The sequence below is a fragment of the Cibotium barometz genome, chromosome 40 (assembly GCF_041138505.1).
Source record: "Cibotium barometz isolate CiBa-2024 chromosome 40, ASM4113850v1, whole genome shotgun sequence".
NCBI classification, from domain to species: domain Eukaryota; kingdom Viridiplantae; phylum Streptophyta; class Polypodiopsida; order Cyatheales; family Cibotiaceae; genus Cibotium; species Cibotium barometz.
In genome coordinates this window covers 26,451,918-26,476,039 of record NC_141085.1, presented here as the reverse complement: position 1 = coordinate 26,476,039, position 24,122 = coordinate 26,451,918, and the positions used below count along the sequence as shown (strand labels likewise).

Below are 24,122 nucleotides of genomic sequence, written 5' to 3'. Positions count from 1 at the left end.
CCCAAGCCTTTGCCTTTTCCTCAAGTTTCAACTTTCAAGTCTCATTTATTTTCCATATTCTCATTCAAATTTCAAGTTGTCGAATGGAATGTGGCGATTTCATCTATCGCCACATTCCATTCGAGAAGCCATAATCGAGGTGAGATACAATTTTCAGTTTAACGCCCAAGCCTTTGCCTTTTCCTCAAGTTTCAACTTTCAAGTCTCATTTATTTTCCATATTCTCATTCAAATTTCATGCATCCATCATTCTTGTAGGTTGGCCCCGAAAATGTGGTTATTGACAATGCGTCTAATTGCCGCAAGATGGGCCGCTTGCGGAGTTAAAGTCCATAATGTGGACTCCTTGTGCCTCTCATTGCCTTGACTTACTTATGAAGTACATAGGCAAGTTAGAGTGGGTGAAGATTGTGGTGACACAAGCCAATCATATACTCACTTTTTTCAATCATAAGGTTAAGGCCCTCGCTATCTCCCGTCATCACAGCGACTTTGACGCGCTTTGCCTACATGTGGCTTCTTCTAGAGCGCCTTTATGATGAGATGTAGAAGTCCTCTTCGATGCGCTTTGCCTACATGTGGCTTCTTCTAGAGCGCCTTTATGATGAGATGCCTAAGCTTTCGAAGGAGTGGCAGGAATGGATACAAAGTGAGATACCTTCGCGTGTCGATGAAGCAATAGCCATTCAATGGCTATGCTTGAGAGAGGAGTTATGGGGCCATGTCCACACCAGTGTCATTGCGATTACTTCCTTGTATAGGGTTTTACGCATGGAGGGAGCTCGCTCACTTAATGAGAGAGGCCATTGTTGAGATTCATTGCACCACAGTCCTAGATGAGCTTGATCCCAAGTATATGCTAAGAAGGTAAATAAGAATAATGATAAATCTAAATTGTTATTCTTTCTTTTTTCTCATATAATCTATTCTTTCTTTATTTCAAAATTAAGTGATCCCCTTGAGGCTACTCCTCGACGCGATGCTATCTTGACACTCGTTTAGAAGAGATGGAAGTGGATGAAGAGGCCTATCCATGGCCTTGCTACCTTGTTGCATCCTGTCTACAAAGCACTTTCACTTTTCAGAGATCAGGAGTTGCTTTTAGCTAGGGATGCTTTCTTATCGAAAGCATTACCTGATGATGAGAATGGACAATTTCAATTGTTATAGGAGCTTATCAACTATAACGATCAGAGGAGCCCCGCATTCGCTAATGCGGTATGTTGGAGGAGGAATTCCATGGTGAAGCCACTCTTTTGGTGGGAGTTATTTTCTTACCAACAGTCTCACCTACAAAGAGTAGCTTTGAGGATTCTAGCACAGGTAACCACTAAACACTAAGTTACTAACTTGTTAAGAGATTCTAACTCTTAAGACTTAAGCTAAAAATTATAATTATGTGTATACTAGAATCCTATACATTGTTTATTTGTATTGTGGATTAGGATTGCTCTTCGGGTGCATGTGAGAGGAACTGGAGTTCCTACTCACTTATACACACGAAGTTATGCAATTGGTTGAGTACGAGACAATTAGAGTAGTTGGTCTATTGCCGCAATAACTTATGCATGGTGCGTGTAATGCACGACATAGCTCAAGCCTGATATGTATATTGTTACGTTAGACCTACATAACTTTCAATATTTTATTATTTACAACTGAGATATGTTGTAACTTGTGGATTTACTAATAAGCACGGGGCCCCTATTCAGTTATAAACTTGTAGATAAACGTCGACGAATTCAAGTTGACGGTGGATACTCTTAAAATTGTCCACAAGGAGCGTAATGGAGAGGAGGAGGTGATATATGCGGAGCACTACAAAGAGCTAGAGGAGATTGATAGACGAGTCTCTCGTACTCGTCGTGGCTGGTGAGCTAGAGGTGGAGTACAGGGTCGGCCCATTCTTACTTTTGGTCCTTGAGACTCTGATCGCCCAGTTGCTACCTATGTCAGACGTGGCTCCACGAGTCGGAGCTCTACCCGGGCAGTGGTTTGAGTTGAGGATGCTTCCATTGTGGAGTCTTCTTCGACAGGTCATGATGATATCAGGGAGCCCGAGTATGATGATGAGGGCAATGTTCTTAGCGATGGGGATTCTGGTGGGAGCTCTGAGGTGTCCTCCTCTAGTGAGAATATTCTTACTTTTGGCTCTCGAGACTCTGATCGCCTAGTTGCTACCTATGTCAGACGTGGCTCCACAAGTCAGAGCTCTACTCCCGCAGCGGATAGAGTTAAGGATGCTTCCATTGCAGAGTCTTCTTCGGCAGGCAGTTCATGATGATACCAGGGATCCGGAATATAATGATGAGGGTAATGTTCTTAGCAATGGAAATTTTAGTGGGAGCTCTGAGGTGTCCTCCTGTAGTGAGAATATTGAAGAGCTTAGCGACAACTCTGACATAAATGGTGACATAGGCTTTTAGTCTCTATAGTCTAGACTCTATTATCTACTATCTATCTAGCCATGCGGTGGCATGCCCTTCTCACATGCAGTACCTAGTAGCTAGGATTTTTGTACTCACATTTTTGTACTTGCCCATCAAAGAAGACTCCGCAGTGGAAGCATCCTCAACTCTAACCATTGCGAAGAAGACTCGTGGAGCCACGTCTGACATAGGTAGCAACTGGGCGATTAGAGCCTCGAGAGCCGAAAGTAAGAATGGGTCGAACTTGTACTCCAGCTCTAGCTCGGCGGCCACGATGAGTACGAGAGAGTAATCTCCTCTAGCTCTTTGTAGTGCTCCGCATATATGGTCTCCTTCTTTGCATTACGCTCCTTGTGGACACTTTTAAGAGTGTCTACTGTCAACTTGAATTCGTCGACATTTATCTACAAGTTTGTAATTGATTAGGGGCCCTCGGGGTTTTAAATGATAAAATATTGAAAGTTATGTAGGTCTAACGTAACAATATACCTGTCTAGCTTGAGCCATGTCATGCATTGCATGCACCATGCGCAAGTCATGTCATGCATTGCACGCACCAGCCGCTCTAATTGTCTCGTGCTTAACCGATTGCGTAACTTCATGTGTATAAGTGAGTAGGAACTCCAGTTCCTCTCACATGCACCCGAAGAGCAATCCTAATCCACAATAAAAATAAACAATGCTTAGGATTCTAGTATCTACACATAATTATAATTTTAAGAGTTAGAATCTCTTAACAAGTTAGTAGCTTAGTGGTCTTGGTGAGGCTATTGGTAAGCAAATGACTCATAATTATAATTTTTAGCTTAAGTCAGAGTTAGAATCTCTTAACAAGCTAGTAGCTTAGTGGTTATCTGTGCTAGAATCCTCAAAGCTACTCTTCTTGGTGAGGCTAATGGTAAGCAAATGACTCATAATTATAATTTTTAGCTTAAGTCTTAAGAGTTAGAATCTCTTAACAAGCTAGTAGCTTAGTGGTTAGTGGTTATCGCTGTCTCTTGCTCAACTGATTGCGTAACTTCATGTGTATAAGTGAGTAGGAACTCCAGTTCCTCTCACATGCACCCGAAGAGCAATCCTAATCCACAATAAAAATAAACAATGCTTAGGATTCTAGTATCTACACATAATTATAATTTTAAGAGTTAGAATCTCTTAACAAGTTAGTAGCTTAGTGGTTAGTGGTTACCTATGCTAGAATACTCAAAGCTACTCTTCTTGGTGAGGCTATTGGTAAGCAAATGACTCATAATTATAATTTTTAGCTTAAGTCTTAAGAGTTAGAATCTCTTAACAAGCTAGTAGCTTAGTGGTTAGTGGTTACCTGTGCTAGAATTCTCAAAGGTACTCTTTTTGGTGAGTCTAAAGAGTTAGAATCTCTTAACAAGTTAGTAACCTTGTGCTAGAATCCTCAAAGCCACTCTTTTTGGCGAGGTTGTTGGTGGGCAATGACTTCCACCAAAAGAGAGGCTTCACCATAGAATCTCTCCTCTAACATACTACATTAGTGAATGCGGGGCTCCTCTGATCGTTATAGTTGATGAGCTCTTGTAAGAATTGAAATTGTCCATTCTCATCATTAGGTAATGCTTTCGGTAAGATAGCATAAGCATCCCTAGTTGAAAGCATAGTTGTCACGATATGAAAATATAATACCGTACGTGAATTTTTGGTATGATATGAAATTTTGGGATACTGTACAATAAAATACAGTTTAAAAAAAATTAAAGAACACCTACAAACATAGACGTTTTCAATTTGGAAGGGTAGACTCTATAGAAGTTGTCTAAAACTAAAATATCATTAAAAATAAGTTTCAAGTGACAAACAAAAGTACATAAGCATAGAGGTGTGATGCACGCTAGGCGCGAGTATAAAAAGAGGGCCAATGACTAAGGAGAGACTAGACAAAGGCCATAGTTGTTTGCGGGACGCGTACCGCAGCACATGTATGTAAAGTACGGGACGGTGCGAAACTACCGGAGCGAAACGTATCCGAAACGTGTTATAGGCAGGCGGACGTTTCGGTCCAGCGAAATGAAGCGAAACGGTACTGTCGTGTACCGTACCAGACTGATGCGAAACAGGACTGGGAAAAACGCGGTTTTTGTTCGTTTTTGATAGTTTTTTTGCGCCCGTTTTTTTGTGTGTCTTTCGCCCGTTTATTGTAGCTGTTTGGCCCTTGGAAGTTGGGCATGTCACATGTGCCATGGCCTTGGATCCCTTTAGGCTTTTACCTCCATGCTGGAGCCTTGGCCTTGTATAAGAGCTCTAAAGGTCTCTCCCTCTCTCATCATTCAAGCTCAAGCTCTCAAGCTCTCTCTCTCTCTCAAGGCTCAAGCTCTCTCTTTCGAGGGTTAAACCTTAAAGGCTCAAGCCTCAAGCTCTCTCTCTCTCTCTCTCGGCTCAAGCCTCAACTTTCAAGGGCCAAGGCTCTATCTCTCTCTCTCTCTCTCTTTCTCTCTCTCTCTCTCTCTTTAGACTTTGGCACTGAGGTCCGGAGGAAAGGACAAGCATGAGGCATTTGCCTTATATGCCACCACCCCGGTGAGAAACCTACCGGCATAGTTTTTTTCATACTTGTATGGAAAATATTCCATACTTCCATACCTGTATGTGTATGGTCGCGTATAGTCACGTATGGAAAAACTTTTCATACTCCAGCCAAAAAAGAAAATGTTTTGCATCTTCTCTAGACATAGAGATTAGTTGTCAATGTGTGAAAGTCATGATGGATGTAACATGGTCAATTTGTGAAAACCATGATAGACCATCTATCATGGCTTTCACATACTTTAAGTTTCTCATGGTTCACTTCTTTGAAAATGGCATGTCTACCCTTTAATTTAAGAATCAAGTATGAAATCCCACGTATGGAATTTGTCCAAGGTTTGAACCATACTTATTTCATAGTTCCAGACTCATACACGTATGTCGTATGGTTGCCGTATGAAAAAACTATGCCTACAAGTAACAGGTTTTGGCATTTGCCCACTCCACACTCCCAGTTCCCTACTTATGTAACATGTTACATGATACATGATCATCATACATCATTGATCATACATGTATGATGTAAACAAGTTACAGTAATATAAAGTCCGGAGTTTGGATTCTGGCTCTACATCATTTATGTTTTTTCTAATCCCAAAATCTTTGTAGTTTCAAGTTTCTTCGGTTTTTTGTGTCATATGTAGCATGTTTTTCCTTAAATTTAGGGTGCCGTATGGTATCCAACGTATGGAATTTCTCGGGAGTGTGAACCGTACTTTTTCGTACTTCCATACTCGTATGCGTTTGCTGTATGGTTGCCATATGGAAAAACTATGCCTACCGGTAATTCGGGGTCATGGAAATAGACGTGTAACTTTTGCGGGAAGGGTTACACAAGTAGCGTCACAAGACTCCTTGCACATGTGTCCAAGCTTGGTGGGGAAGTGGCGCCGTGCAAGGAGATTTCCCATGAAATTGCGGATGGTATAGCGAAGAAGTACTCGCTCATCCGCAACCAAGCTTGGCAAAGGTGGACCTGGGGGAACTTCCATGTCTGGTACCTCTGCATCCGTGACTCCATCGCCCGTCCCATTCGGCTCCGGCTCCGCCTCAGGCAGTTCCAACTTTTAATCAAAGAGGCTAAGGGAGGAGAGCTCTCCGGTAATGAGGCAAACTGCCATCGGTGCAAACATTAACAACCTCACCTATGTGAAGACGAAGATGAAAGCCGCGAATGAGGAGATTGCACGCACGGTGATAGACTGCAATCTCTCCTTCAATATGTGCTGAAGGTTCCTCAATGGCAGGCAAAACGTGGGTTCCCCGTTGCCGTTGGCTCTACGCGAGCCGCGGGGAACGTCGAGACTGGTCCCATCGTTCTCGGGTGCCGTTTGGCACGTCGGCAAGGTGATTTGAGCTCCTCTCGTGGGGACCGGGCCATCACATGCCTTGTGGTGGCCCTCCCGTTTGGGATTTCTATCCGGGCCACTCGGTGCTTTGGGGTGTGCTTGACCACCAACCACATATTGCATCTATATGGGGGACAAGCCAACTTCCAAGCAACCACGCACTCAAGCAACCTCAAGCGCCCAACTCCCTTCTACCTCTCCACCTCCGAGCCGCCCCCCCCCCCCTCTCCCGAAACGGCCGTGGCTCATGCCCGCTCTCAAGCGCCCTTTTCAATTCCAGCTTGCTATGTTTGCGGAACATGGTAAGCACCTTCATAGGTGAAGAGGGCGGGTGATTTGTAAGACGGAAGGGTGATTTGTAAGACGGATGCAATAATGTGGCAAGACCATGGATAGGTCTTTGCATCCACTTCCATCTCTTCTCCACAATGGCCAACATACCATTGCGCTTCTCCTCGTCGATGGAAGGAGAAGTGCGCAACTCTGCTATGGCATCTCTTATGAAGTGAACGAGAAGGCCCATGGTGGGTCCCCTCCATGCCGGTAATCCGCAATACCCTATAGAAGGGCGTGGCCACAATGACAATAGTGCGGACCAATTGCCAAAACTCCTCCTTTAGGCAAAGCCGTTGCATGGCTTTGGCCTCCGTCGATTCTCGCTCATCCCACTCATTCCACAATGTGGAGGCCACTGTTTGGCGAAGGGGGGTTTCACATCGTAGAGGCGCTCCAAGAGGAGCCACATGTAGGCGAAGTGTGTGAATGAAGGCTTCTTCAATTCGAGCTTGCTATGTTCCCGGAACATGGCAAGCACCTTCACCTTTGTGGTGAAGAAGGTGACCATAGAGGTAGCTTTGGCCATTACTATATGAATGTGCCCGATGTTTTTCTCCCTGCCTTTCCGAAATCCACACCCTGCACAAGGTATGTTTCAAGAGCAAGGTATGTGCCAAGAGGGCAAGAGACAAGTATGTTGATAATGCCTCTCTTCTTCCGGTCACTCCATCTGTCCTCTCCTACACCCATTCTTGGACCATGCAACCCGCACCGGATTGAGAGATCTATCGATTCTCTCCTTCTCATCCACAAGCCCCTTTGTGCACATGCCATGAGATAGGAGATGCTAGTCCATCTTGGCTTTCACCATTGACTTCCATTGATCCACCTTGAGCACATGGAATGAGAGATTGCACTTAATAATGGTGCGTGCAATCTCTATATCCGCTAACTGTTGTCGTTCTTGGAGATGTGATAGAGAAGAAGAGACACCCCCGGTGGCTTGGGCAAGAGTGCCTTGCCTCATGGGAGACTCAAACTTTGCCTCTTTGAGGAGGCGAAAGCGGCACTAGCCGGGGAGGATGTATCACAAGGCGCGGAGATGACCTCATCATCTGCCCTTGAGCTTCTACCACTATCACGGTGAGCACCCAATCCACCCTTGATATTGTTTAAGATCTCATCGGATATAGCTAGGGGGACTTCCTTGCATGGCGCAACTTGCCCCGGGGACCTCTTCGAGCTGTGTTGGAGAAGCCTAGTAACTCCACTTGCCACAATACTTACAAGTCCACCTATATGACTTGGACTTTCCATAGGCTCTCTACATGGATAGCATTCTTCTACCTTGTCATTGTAATAGAGAGACAAGGAGAAGTTATAAGTTAGAAGAGATGGATAGGCTTGAGAGAGAGAGAGAGAGAGAGAGAGAGAGAGAGAGAGAGAGAGAGAGAAGCTTGACTCTTGAGAGAGAGAGCCTTGAGAGAGGGGGGAGAGAGTGGCTTGAGAGTTGAGAGAGAGAGAGAGGGGGGACTTGATAGTTGAGACTTGAGAGAGAGAGAGAGAGAGAGAGAGAGAGAGAGAGAGGCCACAGCTTTAAGAATGAAAGCTCAAGGCTCAAGCTTCAAAGTTCAAGGCTCAACGTTGAATGTGAGGGAAGCTTGGTGGGGAGGGCATTTTATAGGAGGTGCTCAAGAGAGGCCATATGGCATAGCCAAAGACTTGGTCCAAGACAAGGCAAAGAAAAGGATCACAAAACAGGGAGCAAAACAGTCACAAAAGAGCGGAGAAAACTTTGAAAAAAATGGTAACTACGTTGGCTCCCAACGGTATTATCGTAATGTACAATATCGTACGATACCATACTGTGCGAACTGTGCGGTACGAACCGGTACGAGAAACAACTATGCCTGATAGCAACCCTTGATCTGTGAAAAGTGAGAGTGCTTTGTAGGCAGGATGCAACAAAGCAGCAAGGCCATGGAAAGGTCTCTTCTATCTTGGCACTCATAAAGAAGAGATGGCAGTGGATCAATAAAGAAAGAATATATTATATGAGAAATAAAGAAAGAATAAGTATTTAGATTCATCATTCTATTTTATTTTATTCAATTATTCTTATTTACCTTTTTAGCATAAACTCTGGATCAAGCTCATCTAGGACTGTGGTGCGATGAATCTCGGCAATGGGCTCTCTCATTAAGTGAGCAAGGAGCCCGATAGTTAGCCCCCTCCATTGATCTGTGGAAAGTGAGAGTGCTTTGTAGGCAGGATGCAACAAAGCAGCAAGGCCATGGAAAGGTCTCTTCTATCTTGGCACTCGTAAAGAAGAGATGGCAGTGGATCAATAAAGAAAGAATATATTATATGAGAAATAAAGAAAGAATAAGTATTTAGATTCATCATTCTATTTTGTTTTATTCAATTATTCTTATTTACCTTTTTAGCATATACTCTGGATCAAGCTCATCTAGGATTGTGGTGCAATGAATCTCGGCAATGGGCTCTCTCATTAAGTGAGCGAGGAGCCCTGTAGTAGTAGCCCCCTCGATGTCTGTTATGTGTAAAACCCTATACAAGGGAGTATTCGCAATGACTATGGTGTGGACCTGGCACCATAACCCCTCTCTCAAGCATAGCCATTGAATGGCTCTTATCTCATCGACACGCGAAGGTATCTCACTTTGTATCCATTGTTGCCACTTCGTCGAAACCACTGTTACCTGAAGCTTAGGCATCACATCAGGAAGCCACATGTAGGCAAAGCACATTGAGGAGCACTTCATCTCGTAGTCGCTGTGATGGTGGAAGATAGCGAGGGCCTTGACCTTCTGACTTAAAAAAGTGACCATATGATTGGCTTGTGTCACCACAGTCTTCACCCACTCTAACTTCACCCACTCTAACTTGCCTATGTCCTCCATAAAAGCAAGTCAAGGCAGTGAGAGGCACAAGGAGTCCACACTATGGACTTGAACTCTGCCTCAAGCAAGCGATCCATCTTGCGGCAATTGGACACATTGTTCGTAACCACTTGAACCACATTTTCGGGGCCAACCTACGAGGATGATGGATACATGAAATTTGAATGAGAATATGGAAAATAAATGAGACTTGAAAGTTGAAACTTGAGTAAAAGGCAAAGGCTAAGGCGTCAAACTCAAAATTGTATCTCACCTCGATTATGGCTTGTCAAATGTGGCGATAGATGAAATCGCCCAAGGTTTCTTGCCTTTCCGGCATCCACGGCCCGCAAGAAGTAAGTGCCAAGAGGGCAAGACACTAGAATGTTGAGGATGGGCTTGAGGGTCTTGTTGATTCTCTCCTTTTCTTCATCAAGTGTCTTCATGGCATTGTGCACATGTCGTTGTAGATGATACCATGCCAAGGGCCATGGCACGGTCTTACTTGGGCAATGGCCCTCACCATCCTTTGCCATTGAGGAGTTTTAAGGACACGAAATGCGAGATTGCACTCAATGACCATGCGTGCAATCTCCACATTTGCCTCTTGTTGCTTTGCTCCGACCCAAGAGAGAGAGCTCACAAAGGTCACATTCGCTCCAATGGTGCCTCCAAGAGTGGCTTGCCTCCCCTCGTTCTTCTCATTGGTAATGGAATGCAAAGTAAAGGCTTCATGCTTTTCTCTCATGGTGAAAGAGGAGAGAGGGGTCCTGGGAGAAGGAAGAGGAAGAGGGAGGGAGAGGCTTGAGGGGGAGGCTTGAAAGTTGAGGAAGAGGGAGAGGATTGAAAGTCGAGGAAGAGGGAGAGGAGGCTGGAGGAAGAGGGAGATGCTTGAGAGAGCCAAGAGGGGAGAGAGGCTTGAAGGAGAGCTCGAGGGAGAGGATTGAGTGGATTAACTTGAGCAATGAGCAATTGTGAGGATGGCGTTGGGGAGGAGGGGCTATTATATAGGATGCAAGCAAACGCTAAAAATGCCCAAGAAACGGCCAAGAAAAACGGTAAAAAAATTGGGAAAAAAACGGTCGACTGGATACGACCGCACCTCCACGGTACCATCTGTATCGAACCATACCGTCCGCATCGAACCGGACTGCCTGGGCGGTGTGTGAACCGGGTGCCACTATGGTATATATATATATATATAGAGAGAGAGAGAGAGAGAGAGAGAGAGAGAGAGAGAGAGATAATTAAGCGTTTACTAAAGACCCAATGGGCCTATGAGACCAAAGTGATACAATAATGTCCATGGCATATCTCATCATGGAATGGAAAATAAAATAGAAAGAAAACATAAATATAGCTATCTCACTGGGGTGATACAAAACTGTCCATGGAAACTCGTCATGGAATACTAAGAACATAAAAACAAAGAGAGAGAGAGAGAGAGAGAGAGAGAGAGAGACTAGGGAGTTCTGCCGTTGCCCCGCTGCCTCCGCCCTCCTGTTGGTCCTTCCCACTTGCTAGTCGTCGCCAGTTCTTGTTCATAGTCGAGCTTCTGCTTCTGCTCTACCTCAGGGCTTGTGTGTGTGTGTGTGTGTGTGAGAGAGAGAGAGAGAGAGAGAGAGAGAGAGAGAGAGAGAGAGATGGGTAGAGAAGTCGAATTTGTAAACACGCCTCTTGTTACGCTGGTGACTGTGTTGGCGCGATACCTGGACGTGGCAGTGTGATCGACATCCTTGCAGAGAAGACAACACACCGCCTTTCGTTATCAGTGGAGCTGCTTGCAACAAGAGGTATTACTGTAAATACAGCAGGCACACTAGGGTTTCTAGCAAGTACTGCAGGTCCAGTAGGGTTTCCAGCAGGTGCTGCAGTAGAGTAGGGGTTCTTCCAGGTACAATAGTTTCCGCAAGTACTGTAGGTACAGAAGAGTTTCCAGTTGCCGGTACTGTAGGTACAGTAGGGTTTCTAGCAGGTGACTTGCAGGTACAGTAGGGTTTCAGCAGGTGGTACAGAAGAGTTTCCAGCCAGTACTGCAGGTACAGTAGGGTTTCAGCAGGTACTGCAGGTACAGAAGAGTTTCCAGCCAGCACTACAGCAGGTGCTGAATTTGGGTTTGAGAGAACGAGTTTTCTTTGCTGAATTTGGATTTGGATGACCCGGCTGTTGCTGTTGGTGGCATGGCTGCCAATAGCCTTAACATGGATCTTATTGAGGAGATGATCGAGAAGGATGTGGGTTATGCTTCAGATGCCTCGGAGCAACAAAAACGTCAAAGGCTTGATGTTGATGCAAGCTATACTCCGGTGAATGTTGGAGAGAATGCAGAGGAAAGTTCTCAGGTACCTTCTCCGGAGTTTGCACGTTTACTGCAGATCGCTGGTGAGCTTCTGCAAGAATATGTGAAGGCAAATAGCGTGCAAATGGCTGCAGTAGATAATAGTGGTGTGGCTGATGTATGCATGGAGACTCCTTTGTTGCTACAACAGCTAGCAGATTTTCATGATCGTGCTGCTATCTTTTTCTTTACTGGGCGTATTCCATTGTTGCCTCGTCTTAGAGCATGGCTGGGCCGCTTGGTGTCGCCTGAGGCACTTGAGGAGATTTACGATGGTCCGAGAGGCTTTTATGAAATACTTTTTCGCACTTTGGAAGCCCGTAGGACAGTCTTGGAGCAGGTGCCACTTTTTTTGGATGGGCAGTTGGTTCATGTGGTTCCGTGGAAGCCTATGGCAGAGTACCAAGATATGTTGCGCCAGGCTTGCCCAGTTTGGGTTGAAGTGAAACAATTCCCACCAATGTTTTGGCGTGTTTTACCAGGTCTCATGCGAGGTATCGGTGATGTCTTGGTGGTGCCTCGAATGACATCTAGAAACCGAAATCGTCTATGCATGTTGTGGAATACTGGGAGACCTAGGCTGACACATTTGCGTGTCAATATGGCTGGGCTGCAACCTTTAATGTATGAATTGAGGTGGGATACATTTGCTGGCCACTGTTTCAAATGTGGTGAGATGGGCCACTTTGTCTCCGCATGTCTTAAGAAAGAACAAGTTGTTGCTACCAAGGATATCGTTGATGGGCAGTTGCCCGTGGAAGATGAGCATGATACTCCTTCACATGATGCCCAACACATGGATGTACATGTGGATGTTCAGAATGAGGTTGAGCAGCCATGGGTGGAAGTACGTGGTAAAAAGACACGATTTATTGCCCCACGGGGGGATTTCTCAGATGCTGTTTGGCGGGGGCCTTTGCGTACTCATTAGGGGCCCTTACATACATATGCTCGTCGCCCTTTGGGTTCAGGTGCCCAGCAACAGACCAGGATTGAGAGGCCGGGAGGCCAACTTTCTCAGGGTACAGGGCCTCTTGGGGTGGATAGAGTAGAACGCTATCCTATTAGAAGTTGCCTAACAAAAGAAGCACAACAACAATTGCCTCTTGTGTTTGGTTCGAAGGGTGAGGTCATCTCGCCATGGGATGGTCATTACCCTTTGACATGTGCTCGGGAACTCCAAGGGCAGTCTGAGATCACAAATACCTTGTCTAAAAATGCAATGCTTCAAAAGGTTCGTGATTTGGCAGATTGTCTTGGGCCTAGTACACGGCCTTGTTGATTCCTTTTCTGGGAAGGCTTATGAAAATTGTACAATGGAATGTAAAGGGTATTTCTTCGCGCCAAAAGCAGTTCAGGCTTTGGTGTACAACTTTTTGTCATGGTTGGGATGTTTTGTGTGCAGTTGAACATAAGCAGCATAAGTTGGCTGGCAAAGCCTATGTATATAAGGGGTTTCATGTTTTCCACAGCGGACATCCTGCTTCGCAGTCAGGTGTTATGTTTGCTGTCCGTTCGCAGTTTCAGCCTTCTCTTGTGATTCAAGATGTTCATGGAAGATTTCTAGTGATACAGATTGTTTGGGATGATACGCCTTTATGGTTGTTAGGGGTGTATGCTCCAAATAATGCTCGTGCACGCCGTTTGCTGTGGAATGACTTGTGTGCTCTTTCAATCTCTCATCCTGGCTTTGTGATGGGAGACTTTAATATGTGTGTCTCCAGGGAGCAAGCCACGTCGCCTCATTCTGTAATGGATGGCCCGGAGAGAAAGGCGTGGGAAGCTTTTGCAGCAAGGTCACTAAAACAAGACATGTGGTCTTGGTTGCATTCAGATGAAAGGGGTTACACTTATGCCTCACAACAGTTTCGGGGCACTTATGCTAGATTGGATAGGATGTATATTTTACATTAAGATCTCTTTTTGCCAGAGGTTCTTACTATGATGGTTGATCAGCAACAACAGGTTTTGTCAGATCATTGGCCGCTTGTGTTTGAAATGGTCTATCATCCTGTGGATGCATATAAAGGCTTGTTGGGACGCTTGCCTTTGCGCTTAAATCACACTTTTTTGGAGCATGAAGTTTTTGATGTTTATATGCGTCAGTTGATACGACATTTCTCCACAAGAGTGTCCATGGCTGATTATCATGCTTGGCCAGTGTTCCTTACCAACACTCGGAAATTAGCGTGGCATTATGGTCTTGCTAATGCCTCTATACAAAAACAGCATGTGGCTCTTCTTGAGTCGCTTTTAAAGGGCTTGTAGGCGTTCATGTTTACTGACTCTATGGATGCTGAAGTTGTGGATGCCATAGAATGGCTGAAAAAGGAGCTATCTAGGGTGCAGGAAGCACAATATGTTCGCTTTAAACTACTTGCACGTCTTGATGCTTTGCGGGATGCTAACTGTCAATCTCATTGCTTCTATGATAAGTTGCATCAAAAACATATGCGTGAGAATATTGTTAGGTTGATGGATGCCAAAGGTAACCTTGTTACTCAACCTTCTGAGGTTATTCAGCATTGCATCAGGTTTTATGAAGATTTGCTTGCCCCTCCAGAGGATGTCTCACCGGCTGTCCTGGCTGCAAGGGAGTCATTGTTTGCTGAAGTACGATATCAAGTTAGCCCTGATGTGGCGGTTCAACTTGATGCTCCTGTTACTCAAGGGGAAGTGGAAGCTGTTCTCTCCAAACTTCCCATGGGAAAGAGCCCTGGTTGGGATGGTTTGACAAATGAGTTTTTCCGAAAATATGCTGATCAGCTTGCAGAGCCTTTGACGCTTATTTGTCAAAGGGTTTTGGATGAGGGATATATGCCTGCCGATTGGAAGTTGGGCATACTTCGTTTGTTGCCCAAAGTCCCTTCGCCTACTTCTTTGGCTCAATGGCGCCCGATCTCACTTATGGGTATTATGTATAAAATCTTTACAAAGATTTTTGCCAATCGCTTGCAGGTGCTTCCTACTCTTGTTCATCCATATCAATATGGATTTGTGCATGGCAGGAATATTTTGCATAATATTCTTAATGTTCAAATTGGAGTGGATTATGCCAAGGCAAAGAAGCAAGAGATTGTGATGGTGTAGCTGGATCTTGAAAAAGCTTTTGATCATGTCAGCTGGTCTTTCCTTTCTCAGTTAATGACAGCCATAGGCTTTGGTCCCAAAATGGCTAATTTGGTGCATTTACTTGGCTCTGGCTCTATCACGCGGATTATGCTCAATGGAGGACTTTCGGATGGTATTTCTCTCACCCGTTCTCTCCGGCAGGGCTGTCCTCTTAGCCCTCTTCTCTTTGCCATTGCCACTCATCCTATGTTATCTCGCCTAGATGCTATGGCATCGCATGGTGAAGTGGTTGGTTTGCATCTCCCTCATGGCAAGCAATTGGTTGCTCAAGCCCTTGCGGATGACACTTTTATGTTTCTCAGGGCCGAAAAAGCCAATATAGATCGAGCAATGGAAGCTTGGAATAATTTTGCATTGGCTTCTGGGCTGAAAATAAATTCAACAAAATCAGCCCTCATTGTATGCACGGAATTTGATCTTGAGGCATTAGGGTGGCAAGGCCGTGTGGTGCATACAGGAGACATTGTTCGTCATCTTGGATATCCGGTGGGTGTGGATGTGGACCCCCAAGCGCTTCTTGCTTGGATTTCTGCTCGGATCTCCGATAAATTTGTGTATTGGAAAGCTCAAGGGTGGCCTATGCATGTGAGGGTTAAGGTAGCTCAGGTTATTATGCTTAGCATGATTTCCTATTTTTGCCTTTGCTACCTTGGACGCACAAATCTCTCATCCGTTTGGTTGCGCCCATTCGGTTTATGCTGTGGAAGAGGCAAGGAAATATTATGGGTCAAACATGGATAGCTTGGAATCACATTACGACGCCCAAAAGAATGGGTGGGGCTGCTTTACTGGATGTCCGCTTGCATATGGTGGCGCGTAGGTGGGCGCTTTTTCAGGATATGTGTTTGCAGGAGCAGCCTTAGGTATTCATGGCTCGTGACTTGATTGAGTTGGAGGGATTGTCACATGGGCGGACACGTGTGCAGGCTTCATGGTGGGACATTGTGAATGCGGCTCATCCTGTCCGTATTCGCTCATCACACATTTTATCGCATATTCTCCTTTCTTGGCATGAAGTTCTACTATTGGCTCGGTGGGATCTTGGTCATGAAAGACTACTTTTGAACTCTTTGCAGTTCGAAACATTTGTGGAGTTGCGTGTCATTGTTTGGCCAGACAGAGATGCTTCACGCATACGACTCAACCGCATGGTCAGGCTAGGCTTGGTTAGAATCCGAGATGCTGTGATACCTGGTCATGACAGGCCATATTCGTTTCGTCGTATTCGGTAGCACTTTAGGGTTCCTCGGACATTTCAGCCACTATGGGTTGACATCATGCATGCAGTTGAGCCTTTTACTCCATTGCCTCGGCCATCTGCAGATCAGCCTTGGCTTGATTGGGCACTATGTAAATCTGGTGACTTGATATCACTCTCAGCTAACCTGGTCTATCATAAGCTTGTATTAGAGAAAGATTGGGTTTCAGCCAAGGCCAATAAGGTGTGGGGATTGCACAAGTCTAAATCATGGTGGCAGAAAACTCTGATGCGTGGTTGGCAGTCTAAACTCCCTTACCAAGGTAAGGTTTTCATTTGGAGGATGTTGGTGGGAGGGTTACCTACACGGGATCAGCTCAGCCGTCGTAAAATTACATTGGCCTCTTGCTTCTTCTGCACGACATGCACTGAAACAGTTATGCATCTGTTCATGAGTTGTCCAGTGGCTTGTCAGATTTGGTCTTTTGTCTCTCGCGTTTGGGAGGCAGTAGAGAGGTCTACTGTTTCGGCTCATCAGTGGATATTTGGGATTTGTCCTCAAGTCATTACTTCGGATAGTCACCTTGTGATATTCCATTTCCTTAGATGGACATGACTTTGGCATATTTGGACTACACGGAATAGGATCTTTTGTGGGGGTTTTGTTTGGGGCCATAGGTTCTGTGTGAGCCATGTGGCTGATGTACATTTTTACATATAATATAAAACACCATTTCACGAAAAAAAAAAAAAGAGAGAGAGAGAGATTTGTTAATGTTTTACTAAAGACCCAAAAGGTCTATGAGACCAGAAGTTCGTACATGTGATACATGAATAGATTGAATGCCAACAAAGCATGAAAGTAAAAAAGCTAAGTATCCCAAAAACAAAGCCCATGTAGTACGTGAACACTCTGCATGTACACAATGAACAATGAAAGTAATTCATCTCATGGCGGTGTCGCTCTATGGTGCTGGAGTCCGGAAGGGGTTTGGGCGGGGGGAGGGCAGACATCAACTTGTTCTTTATATTTTATGCAGGAATTGAGCGAGAAATCGGAGCTTTGCAGCTAGAGGTATGCAAAAGACTATACTTTTACTGGAGCTTTTATGTAGTGTGGTTTTGAATCTGAATTTACTTACTAGAAGTGGCTACATTATGATGTTATGAGGTGGGGGAAAATGTTTTCAGGAAAAGAAACTTGTTGCGGAGATCAAGAAAACTGCCAAGACAGGCAATGAGGTTTGCTGTAGTTTCCTCTTGGCGATTTGTGTTTCATCATGTTGCACACAATATTAGCTGCAATTTGAATGCTTCTCTCCCCATCATGCACCCCGACATGAGTTTTGATCAGATCGTCAAATGTTGCTGTTCATCATTGGGCTTCTTTTGGTAAAATTTTGAATTTATATATTATAATATCTAGCCTTAGCAGAGAGGGCTAGTTACAAGCAGCAGCTGATAATCATCGGGTTGTTTTAATCATTAATCAAGCATTTTAGTCTCATAAAAGCTTATTCTTTAACTCCTCTTGTCATGAGAGCTTTTCAATATCAAGGAGCCTAACGAAAATAAATGAACTTGTTTATTTTTGAAAGGTTTTCTGAACTTTGATTTGTGAGAGAAAATAAATGAACTTAGAAAACTAGCATTGCAAATAACGGAAAAAACAAAACAAATAATCCAAACTACCGGGTATATATTGTTTTTCATAACATGTGGGATAACTTGCACCTCTTGGCTCGCATGAAATTGAGAGCGTTGCAAACTCTTGCTAAGTCGAGAGCCAAACACCCCCCCCCCCCCCCCCCCCCAACCCTCCTCCCGTGTTTCCCCTATGCTCCCTAGCCTCTCCTCCCTTCTATCACCTGCTGCCCGCATCACTTCTCCGAGCCCACAATCCATAGTCACAGGGGATGGGACCTTGGGACGCGGGGATGCCGTTCCGGGATGCGGCAACAATGGGGACGGCCGGGGACGGAGGGGACGGGGGGACGGGGACGGCTACTAGCTGGGACGGTGTGGGGGATGACAGATAGCTGTTGCGCTTTCCAATGGTCAGTTTTGTGACCGTTTTTCTAGCCGTTTTGGGACGCCCACACACCTTCAAGCCTTCAAGGAAGTTCAAGCTTCAAGTGGCAAGCCACACACACACAAGCACTGAGCACTCTAGTCTCTACTCTCTGTAATCTCTCTCCCTCAAGCCTCTTCCAACTCTCAAGCCTCTCACACAAGGCTCAAGCACTCTAGTCTCTCTCCCTCAAGCCTCTTCCAACTTCCATATTTGTTAATATGACTCAAAAGCTTACCATTTTAGTGTAAATTTGTGCTCATTTTGATGTACTTCCAAAGTAGAATAAGTGTAGAGTAGAAAAACTTAATAAAAAGTATTTTTGAAGTGCCGTTCTCTCCCATGTCCCTGTTCCCTACTTATGGCCATCTCCCCCCTGGGATAGAACAAACCAAGATCCAGGGTACCCTGAAGATAACGAAAAATGCGTTTGACTGCTTGCCAATGCTTTGTGCATGGGCTGTGCATGAATTTGCTCAACAAAGACACCCCAAAAGATATGTTTGGCCTTGTGTTACACAAGTAAATGAGACATCCCACTGCCTGGCTGTAAATGCCGGCCTCAAAAGGCTCTCCAATATCATGCATAGTAAGCTGTACACCTGGTTCTACTGGAGTAGAAATGGGCTTACATTCATCCATGTGAAACCTTTTTAGCAAACTTTTTATGTACTTAGTTTGCTGCATAACAATGCCATGACATATCAAATTCAGCTTTCAAATCAGCTTTGAAATCCACATACAATGTGCTTTCAGCTGGACTATTCACATAACCTTGGCTGGTTAGATGAGCATGTATTTGATCATACCAAGCTCTTGGAGCTTGCTTTAACCCATACAATGCTTTGTGTAACCTGCAAACTTTATGTTTCTCACCAGGAACAACAAAACCAATGGGCTGATCTACATATACTTCCTCCTGTAAATCCCCATTTAAGAATGCAGTTTTGATGTCCAATTGATGCACTTTCCATCCTTTATGTGCAGCCAATGCAATCACTGATCTTATTGTGGTCATTCCCGAAGTAGGAGCAAAAGTCTCCTCATAATCTATTCCCTTTTTCTGGGAGTAGCCTTTAGCCACAAGTCTTGCTTTGTACCTGTCAATAGTACCATTAGACTTCCTTTTGACTTTGTACACCCACTTTGTTCCAATGACACGCTTGCCTTTAGGCAATTCCCCAAGATCCCAAGTATTGTTCTTCATGATAGAAGAGATTTCAGCTTGCATAGCTTGCACCCAATGCTCATTCTCATGTGCTTCTTCATAAGAAAAAGGCTCTTCTGAATCAAAGAGACCACCCATGGCAGACTCCCCACGATGTATAGTCAATGCATGGCTGGAACTAGCCCTTGTCCTACCTGTGAGTGGAGTTGCAAGTTTGCTTTCTTGCAAAGTTTTCAGCAACCATCTCGGCACTGACTTGGCTGTGTCTATGGCTGTTTGCTCTTCCCTGACGAGATCTTCCACTTCTTCCATAGAAGGGGGCTGAATGGCTGGCTGTTCCACATGTTCTACATGAGGATTTTCTTGTGTAGGGGCTGGCTGGTCTGAATCCCCCCTAATTGCAATGGGTAATAGTCCATCAAACATGTCCTGTATGCCTGTATCATTACTTTTATACAAGCTGTACATGGGCTGTTCTGAATTTTCAGCAAATACCACATCTTTACTGACAAAAATCCTTCATGTTGTTGGATTATAGAGACGGTATCCTTTGCTCTCATTGCTGTAGCCCACAAAAATGCATTTCATTGCTTTGTCATCTAGCTCTGTTCGGAGTTGTTCTGGCACATGTGCATATGCCAAACACCCAAATGTACGCATATAATCCATTGTTGGCTTTCGGCTATACCAAGCCTCAAATGGTGTTATGGTTTTCAAAGCTTTTGTTGGACACCTATTCAACACATGAGTTGCACACGTTATAGCTTCCATCCAAAAATTGTGAGGCAACTTTTGTGCTTTCACCATGCATCTTGCCATCTCCATGAGAGATCTATTTTTTCTTTCAGCTACACCATTCTGCTGCAGTGTATAAGGCACAGTACATTGGTGTTTGATGCCCTTTTGAAGCATATAATCCTTGAATGCTTTTGACATGTAGTATTCTCCACCTCTATCTGAGCGGAGTGTTTGGACTTTACATCCACACATATTTTCAGCCATTGCTACTAAGTGTCGAAAGCATGCAAACACCTCTGCTTTCGCTTTCAAAGGGTAAACCCAAGCAAACCTGGAGTAGTCATCAATGAATGTGACGAAGTAAAGATGCCTCCCTATGGATGGTGTCCGCATTGGACCACATACATCACTATGTATGAGCTGTAATTTACTTTCAGCTCTAACAGCTCCATCTTTGGGGAATGGTTTTCGCTGCATCTTTCCCAAAATACGCCCCTCACATACATGTCTTGGTGGAGACTCAAGAGGCGGCATATTATCAACCACATGATGCTTCTGCAAAAGTATCAAACTCCGAAAATTTACATGCCCAAAACGAGCATGCCATAGCTTTGCATCATGCAAAGCAGGAGTGTGGGCAGCCACTGTATTTGCATTATAAGTACGCTTGTCATAGCTGTCCAGCTTATACAAGCCTTTGTATCGTGTTCCAGAAGTGACTATTTCATAGCCCTTTGATGGGTCTTTTACCAAACACTTCCCATCTTCAAATTCAACCCTTAAACCTTGGTCATTTATGGCTGAGACGGAGAGCAGATTTTTCTTTATGCCTGGAACATACAATACATTTTTCATACATATATTGGCACTATTGGCTGCGATAAGTATGACATTGCCAATTCCCTTTACTGGATATGTGGTATGATCTGCACATGATATAGTGCGGCCATTTGAAGCATAAACCAAGTGCTGAAATACATCTTTGCATGAAGTGATGTGGCTCGAAGCACCACTATCAAAATACCATGATACATCTTGTCTATCAGATGCAATGCAAGACATATCATTGTCTGAAGCACTTGGTGTGTCACTAGTGCATGTGACCAAAAAAGTGTACTCTTCCTGAATTACATCAGTTGATTGCTGTGCTTTGTCATCAGAAGAGTCTGCTACTGCATTGCTTGCTTCTTTCCTTTTCTCTTTTGCAATGCGCTTTCTACATTCACTGATGTAGTGTCCAGGCTTATGGAAGTAGTGACATTTGCCTTTCTTTTCAGGCTTGTTTGCATCCCCTTTGTCAGAATTTTCACCACCAGAAGAAGGCTGTCCATGACCAGCCTTTCTAGACTGTTGTCCCCCATGCTTAAAGCTCTTTGCTTTACCCTTATCCTTGGCTGTAAATGCCTTTTCTCCACCACGGTTGCTCGCTAAGTTTGCTCTTGTTTGCTCTTCTTGCAAGAGTAAACCCACGACCTCTTCAAAAGTGACGGGATCACCACTTCCTCTCATAGAGAGGTTGAGAGAGGTGTGAAAGCCCAAGTAGGAAGGTGGTAAAGAATGAAGAGTGTTGGTGACCAGCTGTCTATCTGGGATAACCTCATCAATGTTGAGCAATTGTTCCTGCAAATCTTTCACTTTGGTGAGATGATCTGCCATGGAATCACCCTCATCCATAGAAAGAAGATCCAATTGCCTCTTCAAGTAGGCAACTCTTGCCTCGTTGCGTACTTGATACATTGCTTCCAATGTGTCCCATGCAAGCTTCGATGTCCTGCAAGAACGAATGTGCGGAATAATAGTCCTTTTCATTGAAAGGGCTATCAATGACACGGCCCGTGCATCCCTAGAGTCCCATCTCTTCTACTCTTGTGTGGGAGCAGGCTCTACTTCAGGAGCTCTTTGAGTACCTCCTCTTTGAGGCGTGGCTGGCTGAATGGTAAGTGGGCGTGTGTCATCACCACACACGATGCCCCAATTTGGCTACCAGCAAATTACGGATCATGAAACTTCAGAGGGAGTAGTTAGATCCATCCAACTTGTCCTCCTGGGTGAGTACACCAAATACATCTGTAGCATTTTGAGCCATGTCAACAAAATATACCTGCAAGCGAACCAAGCACCAATGTGCACTGCCAGGTAACCAAATGTCTTGTGCAAATGTTTGCCTGCAAACTGAAGCAAGTGTAAACTTGCACCAAATTGTCCAATTACACACAATGTGTATACATATGTGATAAATCACAGCTGTAATGTCCAATTACATGCTCCAATCTGAAAAGCCCCAATTTTTATGCACTCCAATCGCTTCAATGTGTAGTTAATTGGCCAATTTCACAAAAGCCCCAAATTTCTGCAACTGAAAGAGGCTCAATTTGCTGATTTTGACCTCAATTTGGAAAACCCCCAAATTCCAACTCAAACAGCATGAATGGTACCACTTGCAATTTTTCTGGCAAAGGGGAATCTTGGCAAACCCCAAAAGATTGTTGAACCTGCACCAGAATGCCTGCAAAGTTTTTTTTTCTTGTTTATTTTGTTATTTTCTGAAATAAAAGTACCTGCACGTGGCAGGGCACCACGGATGTGCAGGCGGAGGAGTTGCAGGCACGAGCGTGAAGCTGGCGGAATCAAGGCCAGACGGGGAACTGCATGTGGCGGAATCGAGGCTAGGCGGGAAGTTGAATGCCTGGATGTGGGAGACGGGGGCGTGGAGGCGTAGCCTGTCTCGCAGCTGACGGTCGAAGGTGACTGTGCAGAGGGCACTGCCACTGGGCGTGGAGGCGTAGCCTGTCGCCGCAGCCAGCTGCACAGGCACAGCCACTGGACGAGGAGGCAGGAAGCGCCGGCCCGCTGTAGGGGCTAGGTGGAACGGGCGGCGGCGGCGGCCCGCTATAGAGGCTAAGCGGAACGGGCGGCGGCGGAGGTCTGTTCACTAGTGCTGCCGGCTGGAAGTGTCGGAAAAGGGAGGCGGCGGCGGTGCTCTCCCCACTAGTGCCGTCGGCTAATGACGGCCGGACGCAGACAGGCGATGGAAAAGCCACAGCGACGGTCAGACTGCCTCCGTCGACGGAAATTCGCAGGCGATGAACGGACAGACTGCGTCGACGGAATTTCGCAGCTGCAGGGCCAAGACTGAACTTCCAGAGCTCTGATACCAATTGTTGGTGTTGGACTCACACACTCACACACACACAAACTTGCACATTAGGGTTAGGTGCAGGATGGAGAAGCTCACACAGAAATGAGAGAGAGAGAGAGAGAGAGAGAGAGAGAGAGAGAGAGAGAGAGCCAAAAGTGTGGTAGCCACAAAATGCAAGTCAACCCTTACATGTGTGTCACATCCATATAATATAGAAGTACTTGATATCCAAGGGGAAAAACCACATGGGAAAAAGTGCCCTTGGTTATGCCCTGTTCACACATAGCACTACCATAAGTGAGCATATGCCTACACGATACTCACAATTGATAGCTTGAGAAGCACATCTAAGCAAATCCAATCCACAGACACATCCATGAGAACTTTCGGCTGACAGTCACCACCCAACCGTTGGCCCCAAACCAAGTTTATGGTAAGCCACCCCTGAGGTATAGACCACTGAGGCAACCATGGCAAAGCTTGCACCCTTAAATTAAAGCGTGTGTGTCCCATACCACACACCCTTAGTCCTCACGACAAGTGTCACTGGTGCGGCTAACTAGTGGGCTACCCAGAAGCTGGGTCCTTTGGAAGGCCCCTCTCCCAAGGTAGGGTACCACACATGAACTCACAAATGAGCCATAAAGCGTGTGTCCCATACCTCAGACCCTCCGTCCTCCTCATGACTGTCATTTGTGCGGCTAGCTAGTGGGTGAACCAGAAACTAGAAGGCCCCTCTCGGATCTCCCAAGGTAGCATACCACACATGAACTCACAAATGAGCCATAAACCCAACTATACAGCCCATAACCAGTTCACATTAAGTAA

General features: G+C 45.1%; 1 protein-coding gene across 1 annotated transcript in view; it reads left to right on the top strand.

The window, feature by feature from the left end:
* The window catches only part of LOC147615361 (vacuolar protein sorting-associated protein 2 homolog 3-like), a 70,359-nt gene that overhangs the window by 22,013 nt on the left and 24,224 nt on the right, over nt 1-24,122 (top strand). The window contains exons 3-4 of the mRNA XM_086779449.1: nt 17,219-17,253; nt 17,370-17,420. Coding sequence (XP_086635575.1) covers nt 17,219-17,253; nt 17,370-17,420 — 86 coding nt within the window. The remainder of the gene's footprint in view (nt 1-17,218; nt 17,254-17,369; nt 17,421-24,122) is intronic.